Genomic DNA, 10,557 nt, shown 5'->3' on the forward strand with positions numbered 1-10,557 from the left:
GTGGCTCACGCTGTAATCCCAGCACTTTGGGAGGCTGAGGCGGGTGGATCACGAGGTCAAGAGATTGAGACCATCCTGGCCAACATGGTGAAACCCCGTCTCTACTAAAAATACAAAAAAATCAGCCAGACGTGGTAGCACATGCCTGTAATCCCAGCCACTTGGGAGGCTGAGACAGGAGAATCGCTTGAACCCAGGGAGCGGAGGTTGTGGTGAGCCAAAAATTCTCCATTGCACTCCAGTCTGGGCAACAAAAGCGAAACTCCATCTCAAAAAAAAAAAAAAAAAAAAAAAAGAATTGCTCGAACCCAGGAGGCGAAGAGAGCTGAGATCGTGCCACTGCACTCCAACCTGGGTGACAGAGAAAGATTCTGTCTCAAAAAAAAAAAAAAAAAAAGAAAGTTAAAGGAAGGTATCTGGGAGTGGAAGAAATCCAATTTTGTTCTTAAGATTGCCTTGGCTGCACACAGTGGCTCATGCCTATAATGGCAGCACTTTGGGAGCCCAACAGTTTGAGACCAGCCTGGGCACATAATAAGATTTTGTCTCTACAAAAATAAAAATATTAGCTGGATGTGGTGGTGCACACCTGTATTTCCAGCTACTTGGGAGACTGAGGTGGAAGGATTGCTTGAGCCCAGGAGGTTAAGGTTGCAGTGAACTATGATGGCTCCACTGCACTCCAGCATGGGTGACACAGACCCTGTCTCAAACAAAAAGAAAAAAAAAAATTGCCTTGGCTGTTCTGGCAAAATTTTAGAATCGGCTAATTTTCAGAAAATAAACCTGCTGGGATTTTACTTGGAGCTGAGTTTAATAAACAGATCAATTTGAGAGAACTGGCATCCTCATAGTATTTTTATTAATTTTATTTTTATTTTATTTTGCCTCAAACCTCCTGAATACCTCATAGTATTTTTAATATTGTTTTCCAATCCATGGAGATGATATATTCCATCAATTATATAGCTCTTTCTCTCAAGAATGTTTCATTGTTTTCAAGGTAAAGTTTCTGCACACTCTTTGATATATCTATTTCTAGCTACTTGATTTCCTATGCTTTCTAAGCTATTTTTGAAGTTTCGCTATTTATTGTATATGAAAACAAATAGTTGACTTTTTCGTATATTGACCTTATAGTCTGTGACCTTGCTAAATTCACTTATTACTTCTCCTTTTTTTTTTTTGAGATAGTCTTACTCTTGCGTAGGCTGGACCTCAGCTCATTGCAACCTCTGCCTCCTGGGTTCAAGCGACTCTCCTGCCTCAGCCTCCTGAGTAGCTGGGATTACAGGCATGCGCCACCATGTCTGGCGAATTTTTGTATTTTTAATAGAGATGGGATGTCACCATGCTGATCGGGCTGGTCTCAAACTCCTTACCTCGTGATCCACCCACCTTAGCCTCCCAAAGTGCTGGGATTACAGGCGTGAACCACTGCCCCCAGCCTCACTTACTGCTTTTTAGGGGTTTGTAGGTTATTTTGGATTATCTACATACACAACCGTATTGTTAGCAAATACCAAGGGTTTTTTTTTTTCCCTTAAAAATCTTTTTATTTCCAAAAGACAGGAAAAAAATGTGAAAAAAAATCTTGTTTTTATTGGCTGATAAATGGAGGTGTGATAGTGGACAAATGTGTTTAATTCCTTGTCTCATAAAGAATAATTATAACATTTTATGGTGGCGTGTGCCTGTAATCTCAGCTACTCGGGAGGCTGAGGCAGGAGAATTGCTTGAACCCGGGAAGTGGAGGTTGCAGTGAACCGAGGTAGCGCCATTGCACTCCAGCCTAAAATGGGGTCCTGCCCAAGCTAGTCTTGAATTTCTGCCCTCAGAGTGTTGGGATTACAGGTGTTAGTCACTACATCGAGCCATCATTTGAATTTTCTTAGGGTCTTGCTGTCACCTAGACTGGAGTGCAGTATAGTGTACACGGTGCATGGTGGTTGACTGCAGTCTTGAGCTCCTAGGCTCAAGCATCCCCCACTTCAGTAGCTGGGACTACAGGTGTGCACCACCATGCCTAACTTTCTATTTTTTTGGTGGTGACAGGGTCTCACTGTGGCCGTCTGGTCTTGAACTACTGGTCTCAAGCAATCCTCCGACCTTGGCCTCCCAAAGAGTTGAGATTACAGGCAGGAACCACAGAGCCGAGCTTTCCCTTTTTTGTTTTGAGACAGTCTGTTGCCCAGGCTGGAGTGCAGTTGTGCAATCTCAGTTCACTGCAAACTCAGCCGCCCGTGTTCAAGCAATTCTCCTGCCTTAGCCCCCCAAGTAGCTGGGGACTACAGGCACGCACTACTATGCCTGGCTAATTTTTGTATTTTCAGTAGAGATGGGGTTTTACCATATTGGCCAGGCTGGTCTCGAACTCCTGACCACAAGTGATCCACCTGCTTTGACGTCCAAAGTGTTAGGATTACAGGTGTGAGCCAGCATACCCTGCCCCCAGCTATCATTATCGTGTAACCAAAAATATCTTCTAGGCCGGGCAAGGAGGCGCGCACACACACACACACACACACACACACACATTTCTTCTATAGTTTCCTTTGTGATTTTTTTTTTTTTTGACCTATGGGTTATTTAGAACTGTAGTCCTTTTTTTTTTTTTTTTTGATAGTCTCACTGATGCCCAGGCTGGAGTGCAGTGGTCTGATCTCGGCTCACTGCAACCTCCACCTCCCAGGTTCAAGCCACTCTCCTGCCTCAGCCTCCCAAGTAGCTGGGACTACAGGTGACCACCACCATGCCCGGCTAATTTTTTGTATTTTTAGTAGAGATGGGGTTTCACTATGTTGGCCAGGCTGGTCTTGAACTCCTGACCTCATGATCCACCTGCTTTGGCCTCCCAAAGCGCTGGGATTACAGGCTTAAGCCAGTGTGTCTACGTTTCAAACAGCTAGGGACTTTCCAGTTAATCTTCTTAGCTTACTCCCACTGTGGTCGGAGAATAGTCTATTCAATTTGTTGGAAATGTTTTGAGGCTTGGTGGTCCAGCTATGATCAGTTCTGATAAATGCTTAGGTGTAATTAAAAAGAATATGTATACTGTTGGTTAAGAGTGCAGTGTACTATGAGTGTCAATTAAGCCAGGTTTGTTAACTGTGTTATTCACATTTTCTGCTAGTTCATCAGCCACTGTGGCTCATGCCTGTAATCCCAGCACTTTGGGAGGCTGAGGCAGGCAGATCAACTGAGGCCAGGAGTTTGAGACCAGCCTGGCCAACGTGGTGAAACCTCATCTCTACTAAAAATACAAAAATTAGCAGGGTGTGGCAGCGGGAGCCTGTAATCCCAACTACTCAGGAGGCTGAGGCAGTAGAATTGCTTAAACCCAGGAGGAGGAGGTTGCGGTGCGTCACGATCGCGCCATTGCACTCTAGCCTGGGCGACGAGCAAAACTGTTAAAAAAAAAAAATTTCTGCTTGTTATATCTGCTTTTGAAATAAGCTTATCAAACTATTTTTCCAAAAATTAAATTCCATAATGTATCAGGAAAAATAAATATCATTCATTCTACGTTTTCCTATTCCAAATGTTTTGTTTTTTTAATTTTTTTTTTTTTTTTTTGAGACGGAGTTTCGCTCTTGTTGCCCAGGCTGGAGTGCAATGGCGCGATCTTGGCTCACCGCAACCTCCGCCTCCCAAATTCAGGCAATTCTCCTGCCTCAGCCTCCTGAGTAGCTGGGACTACAGGCACGCGCCACCATGCCCAGCTGATTTTTTGTATTTTTAGTAGAGACGGGGCTTCACTATGTTGACCAGGATGGTCTCGATCTCTTGACCTCGTGATCCACCCGCCTCGGCCTCCCAAAGTGCTGGGATTACAGGCTTGAGCCACCGCACCCGGCCAACTTTTTTTTTTTTTTTAAGAGACAGGGTTTCACCATGTTGGTCAGGCTGGTCTTGAACTCCTGACCTCAGGTGATCCGCCCGCCTCGGCCTCCCAAAGTGCTGGGATTACAGGCGTGAGCCACCGCGCCCAGCCTGTTTTAAGTTTTTAATAGCAACAACTTTGCATATTCCCCTTTTCTTAGGCTTTAAGCAGCACGAAGTGAGCAGAGGAGTAATACGTTGACAGTAGGCAAGGCATGCTCTGAAGGTTACCAGTGCTGCCTGCTCCTGTTCCACCGGTGAAACGGCCACAGGCCCTCTAAGGCCCCTGAAAAAAGCATGTGGAAGCATAGCTCAGTTGTGTCCCACTGAGAGCTAGGCATGGAAACAATCCTGGAGATGTGCTCCAAGCCTTGAACTTGAGGAAAATGATAAGACATTTCAAGCATTACTTCTTTACTATGGAAGTCTCTTCCTAGACTGGCCCTAAGTTCTGGCCACTACGGCTAGGAGTGAGGTTCTGTTCCACTTTATCAAGGCCAGCTAATAAAGACACTTTTATCAGGTATGGGGCATCATCTCCATCCCAGCCTCCCAAACAGCTTTTGTACCTCAGTTGGAATCTCCATTAACACGTGTTCACAAAAGAACCACCACCACCATATTGGCAGGACAGCGTGTGTGTGTGTTGTGTAGGTGGACAGAGGGTAGACGCAGGCATGACAAGGATCACCTGACCAAAGTGCCCATATACTGAGAGAATAAAATCTCCAGTGTAAAGGAAAAATTATTTTTACAAAAACAGAAGCATGTTTTATTTCAATCCTGTTGAGGGAGAGGGATGGAAACACAAAATAAGGGGAGGGGTCTCTTTATATAATATACACATCAGGATCAACTACAATGAATAATACCCATTCCACCCCTCCCCCACCAACTCCTATGTGGGTTCCAAGGCCAGCTGAGAATAGATGGGACAAGAATTAAGACACTATTGGCACAGTAACATGGCCAATGCACCGAAAGATGGAGAGAAGAGAACTTCCCAGGGAGCAAGGCCCTGGGCCTCAGCTGCTTCCCCAGTGGAGGGGGAATGAGAAAACTTTGGCTCAGCAGGAAGGCGGTTGTCAAAAATCAGGGTTACCTTAACAGGACTCTCCAGATCACAGACTATGAACTGAAGAGTCAAGATGTCTATCCAGTCCATTCTGTTCTCTGCTTTCTCTAAGATCCCTTCTCTTTAGGCTTGCAATTATTGAGGGTTAGCCTGGTTCTCCTCTTCATCTTGGAAGACACGGGAATAAGTGCTTATTCTGCCCTTCCTACATCTAGGCTACTTAATTACTATTTTGTTGGCTCTAAAGAGACAGAAGCCAACTAACAAGTCCGGCTCTCTTAGTGAAAGTCGGCTTGAAAGAGCCCTTGTGTTGGCAAAACTGCCTCTGCAAAGGTTTTTTTTTTGAGCCAGCCCCTTGAAGACCCTCCCTAAACTTGTTCAGACACCTCAATTGTGTAACATGTGGGCAGAAAAGACTTGGTCCCTCTCTAGAGTTGGATTAAGCAATCCCATCTTTGATTGGAGATGGGGATGAAAAGCAGGTGTTAGTAGTGGGAAGGACTGGGGGAAAGCAAGGCAGTTTACACTAGGATGCCCATTCAAGCCTGTGGATTGTGAACAGAGCCACCTAAGCTCCAGAGAAGAGGAAACCTCTGACACAACACGAACAAGTAAATATTTTAGTGGCAACCCTGTCATTTCCATAGACCAAAAGAGAATGTGTCAAAAAAAGAAAAAGAAAAAAAAAAAAAAGATTGAGTGAGTGAGCAGAATCTAGCCCTCCATCTTCAATCTGAATAAAATTAATGCATACAGCTAATACTGCTCAAATACAATCATGAAGACAGATGGAGCTGCAGAAATTCACACTAAAACAAAAAATAGGATCAAGTGGCCTGTCCACCTTAATCCCGAGCACCTCCCTTTTAGAGTTATCCAGAAAATATATTTGAAAATTTGGATTGAAGGTGAGGTCCATCACTGCCCCTTGTCCCCCAATACCATACCCTTCCAAGACAGCCTGATGAATTAAGACGTCTGCTTTAAGTTTAATAGAAGGGAAGTTAAAAAAGGGAAAGCACTGAGATTTGGGAAAACTAGCAGCTTAAGCCAGAAATAAGGTTAAGGTCCTTATGGCATTCCGGATTGGGAGTAGAATGGGAGGGAGGGGAAACAGGCGTTGGGTTCCTGCTGTCCTTTGGCTTTACATCTTCCCCCTTCTTCCCATTTCTCCCAAGAGCTGGATGCAGCTATTGGCCTGCCAGAGGGGATGTAATGCCCAGACCAACTTTTTATTGAGCTTATGCAGCTAACAGACTTGTAAACAGTGCCAATTGACAAAGTTTTGCTGAATATTACAGCTTGTGCCCACTAAACACACCTCTCTCTGAGATTAAAAACAAAAAACCAAAGTAAACAAATACTGAGAGAGAATGAAGACACACATCTTGAGTTGTCCAGGAAGGCAAAATAAAAAACGCCACATGGCTTGGTCCCAGGCGTTCACCATGCCTAGAGTGCTGCTGCTATCACCACTGTCTCCCCTCCCTGCCAGTGGCTAGGTAGAGGTAGGGGAGAAGGGTCATCTTGGACATGCTGCAAGTACAGCATTTGCTGGTGTTGACAGCCTCCTGGGGCTGTGGTGGCAGACTGCTGTGTCAGGAGCCCGTTTCCTGGGAGTAGTAGAGGGGGCCCAGGTCCTCAAGACAGCCTGAGATGGCAGCCCATACACCTCAGCAGGGGTACCTTGCCCCTTTTCTCCAGTGCGGTTCAGCATTGAGGTTGTCTATTCCCAGTCGGTGATAAAACCTGAGCTGTTTTCCTCGTAGGTTCCCCCTCCTTTCCCCAACTTGGGGGAGTAGTGGGAGGGAACAGGGAAGGATCACTGAGGGGGCAGGGGGATACCCCGGGGATCGGTGACCTGGCCCTCTTGCAGGTTCTTCACCAGTTGTGCAAGCCAGCGTTTCGTGGTGGTGTCATCTTTTAGCACCTGGGCGAAGGTTGTGTCCTTCAGCTGGTCAGGGAGGCACTGCCTGAGTGCTTCACGTGCCCTACATCAGAAACAAACAAACCAACCAGGGAGACCAACAAATAAACCCACATTTTGTGGACAGGGAAGAGCCCCCTTCTTAGACATTAATATTCAGAATACTGTGAATCTATGGCTCCTTAAGAAGCCATTAAAATTCTCTAAACCTATATTAGGTATAGGCTCAGAGACCTCTACATCCACAACCATTTTCTGAATGATGCCCCAACATAGAATTTCATGAAAAAGCAAAATTAAAAGGTTCAATAGTTTACTTCAATTTAAACAGCTTTCTGATTTATTACAGTAAATACTGTCAAAATACTTATGTTAGATATATATGGATTATAGCAAATAAAATATTTCAAAAATCAGTACATTAACAAGGATATCATCAAACTTATAACTAAATGAATTTTAATTCTGTACTAACTTATCAGTTTGTATCTTTACAGAAATTGCTTCAGTCTTATGGTTAAAAACCTTAATAAGAGATGAGCAGTAAAAACAAAACTATGGTAGCAGCATTATCAGATGAACTTTTAAACGTTTCATTTTCTTTGCAAAGATGACCAGCAGAAAGTCAAATCTGAAAACCTAAAAAAAGTAAATCTTAACTACTTATAGAGCTTTTTAAAACAAAGTTATAGTTTTTGCACTCAAACTAGTTTTCTTTGTACAAGTAGAATTTTTAAATAAACACATTTTTAAACTTTGGTGAAAACAAGAACCACTGAAGAACAGGACAAAATGGTCAACAAACAGGTAGGGCTGGAATAAACTCAGTGGCAGGAGACTGAGTTCACATTAAATCAGGCTAGCTCTGTTCCTAGAACACAGAAATTGCTCCATTATGTGGTTTAGCAGAATATGAGCAAATTGCTTTCAGGATGAATTATGGACTTACAAAGCAAAAGGTGAAACATTTCTAAAATGCATTATATCTACAATGTATGATTTCTGGCAGAAAGATTATGAATATAAGCAGATAAAATCATTAGCTCAAGAAACTTATAGGAATCAAGAAGAGAACTGGAAATAGAATTCAAGAGCCCTCTGGGCTATATTCCTTTCTAAGAGATCTTTGAAAATATACTTCTCTTTCTGACCATGTAGAGTAGCAACAGAAAGTTCAAACAACAGGAGTAATGCATCATAAGGCTTCCCTCGGAATTGCCTAAGCTCTCTGGAATTTCACAGTAGCATTGAGAGTTACAGTGAGAAGATAAACTCTGATGGCTTTTAAAATTCAGCATTTCAGATTTTAAAAGAAATCTAAGTTCTGTCTCAGACAAACTAAATGTAGTTATATCCCCCTTCTCTCTCCTAAAGACACAGGACTTATGCCATGAGATTGGGAGACTGTTCAGCAGAGTATTTCCCTAAAGTCCTATATAGCCTCTAAATGTTTACCTGGGGTTATCTGAGAGTCGAAGGTAACATCTCACTACATGCTTCAGCAGACGGGCAGAAGGCTCTTTGGACAACTGCAGGACCATCTTACCCTGTTTCCCCCCAAATAAAGGGAGGGGTTGGAAAAAACACACAAAACACAAAAATATTCTAATTGACATCAGAAATCAGATAATCCAAGAATCATACAAGGTTCCAAAATTGTTATTTCTAGTTGGAAGACTGGAGTTGTTCAGTGCCAGTTATAAAGAGATTAAACTGTGTGATGAGAAGTAGTTGTAAAGGGAATAGATCAAAGAACTCACCAAGATCATGGCAACATGGGAGAAACGCTCATATGTCTGACATATATAAGCCAAACCAGTGTCATCTAACAAGATCTTCTGGAGGATGAATGTGGCAACCTGAAGCAAAACAAAATCGAAGAGTTTATAAAGTTGCTCAGATTTATCTTCTCATTGCCCCAGGCATGACTTTCAATCAGAAAATTGAGCAAGCAGGGACCCTTGTATGTTACATACAACTTTATCGTATACGTATAGTACAAATAATAAATATTACCACAGTGAACATTACTTTGTGCCAGTTTTTTTTCCTAGAGGCTTTACATACTTTATCTTTTTATAATCAATCGATGAGGTAGGTACCATTATTAATATTTTACATAAAAGGGTAGGTTCTGGGTAATTATCAAATTCTGAAAAACTCAGAGATCACCTGGGCGCAGTGGCTCACTCCTATAATCCCAGCATTTTAGGAGGCTGAGGAGGGTGGATCACGAGATCAGGAGTTCGAGACTAGCCTGGCCAATATGGTAAAACCTCATCTCTACCAAAAATACAAAAAAATTAGCTGGATGTAGTGGCATGTGCCTGTAATCTCATCTACTCAGGAGGCTGAGGCAGGAGAATCACTGAACCCGGAAAGCAGAGGTTGCAGTGAGCCCAGATCAGCCCACTGCACTCTAGCCTGGGCAGCAGAACAAGACTCTGTCTCAGAAAACAAAACAAAACAAACAAACAAAAAGATAAAACTCAGAGGCCTTCTCATTTATTGAGTACCTACTATGTGCCAGGTATAATGGTTAATCAATAATGCACCAGGTTAAGGTCCCAAGTGACAAAGCTACTAAGTGGCAGAGCTGAGATCCAAGCCTCGTTTGGTATCTAAGCGTCTTCTCTTTTCCATAGGCCAAGATGATTTTAGAGATTCAGCTATGCCTCATCTCTTCCAGATGAGTTAAGACCTTTCCTGCTCTGAAAAGATCTTTAAGGCCGGGTGTGGTGGCTCAGTGAGCCTGTAATCCAAGCACTTTGGAGGCCAAGGCAGGTGGATCACCTGAGGTTGGGAGTTCAAGACCAGCCTGACCAACATGGTGAAACCCCGTCTTTAAAAAAAAAAAAAAAAAAAACCTTTATGATTTTTAAGCTTCTCTTTGATTATTCCAATAGTAATAAAAAATATCCTGACTGTGAAGCTTATATCTAGCATAAATTTTTCCCTCAGCTTAAGCCCATTAACTCTTATATAGAAGAGATATTAAGACATTAATTTAATTCAAATCAGACAGTCATGATAACAATACTCTTTCTTGGCTGCTCATCAGAATGAATTATGGAATTATTTTACTATTTTATTGGGGTTAAAACACTGTAGTAGGCTGAATAATACTCTGCAAATGTTACCTTAAATCAAAAATGGGACTTTGCAGATGATTAAGTTAAGGATCTCAAGATGGGGGATTATCCTGGTTTATCCAAGTAGGCCTTAAATGTAACCACGAGTGTCCTTAAGAGAGATGTAGAGAAGGCCAGGCAAAGTGGCCCATGCAGGTAATCCCAGCACTTTGGGAGGCCAAGATGGGAAGACTGCCTGAGGCCAGGAATTCAAGGATGCAGTGTTATGATCATGCCACTGCACTCCAGCCTGGGCGACAGAGCAAGACCCCATCTCTTGGCCGGGCGCGGTGGCTCAAGCCTGTAATCCCAGCACTTTGGGAGGCCGAGGCGGGTGGATCACGAGGTCAAGAGATCGAGACCATCCTGGTCAACATGGTGAAACCCCGTCTCTACTAAACATACAAAAATTAGCTGGGCATGGTGGTGTGTGCCTGTAATCCCAGCTACTCAGGAGGCTGAGGCAGGAGAATTGCCTGAACCCAGGAGGCGGAAGTTGCGGTGAGCCGAGATCGCGCCATTGCACTCCAGCCTGGGTAACA

The 10,557-nt window shown here is 43.3% G+C and overlaps 1 protein-coding gene and 1 long non-coding RNA gene across 4 annotated transcripts in view; one reads left to right on the forward strand and one right to left on the reverse strand.

Annotated features, from left to right (window-relative positions):
• Window positions 1-10,557, forward strand: part of LOC116551783 — a 14,319-nt gene that overhangs the window by 232 nt on the left and 3,530 nt on the right. The gene's annotated exons all lie outside the window — the stretch shown is intronic.
• CNOT9 (CCR4-NOT transcription complex subunit 9) overlaps window positions 4,637-10,557 on the reverse strand; it is a 33,317-nt gene continuing 27,396 nt past the window's right edge. For 2 of the 3 annotated variants that reach the window (XM_032278215.1, XM_032278217.1), the window contains 3 exons: window positions 8,645-8,743; window positions 8,340-8,431; window positions 4,637-6,948 (listed from right to left, as the gene is read on the reverse strand). In XM_032278215.1, the coding sequence (XP_032134106.1) occupies window positions 6,780-6,948; window positions 8,340-8,431; window positions 8,645-8,743 (360 nt within the window). In that variant the 3' untranslated portion in view covers window positions 4,637-6,779. Of the gene's footprint in view, window positions 6,949-7,180; window positions 7,524-8,339; window positions 8,432-8,644; window positions 8,744-10,557 lie in introns of those variants that run through there. The other variant, XM_032278216.1, reaches the window with a different exon arrangement.

The sequence above is a fragment of the Sapajus apella genome, unplaced genomic scaffold, assembly GCF_009761245.1.
Source record: "Sapajus apella isolate SASKATOON/1434 unplaced genomic scaffold, GSC_monkey_1.0 scaffold10, whole genome shotgun sequence".
In the NCBI taxonomy this organism is placed as follows: domain Eukaryota; kingdom Metazoa; phylum Chordata; class Mammalia; order Primates; family Cebidae; genus Sapajus; species Sapajus apella.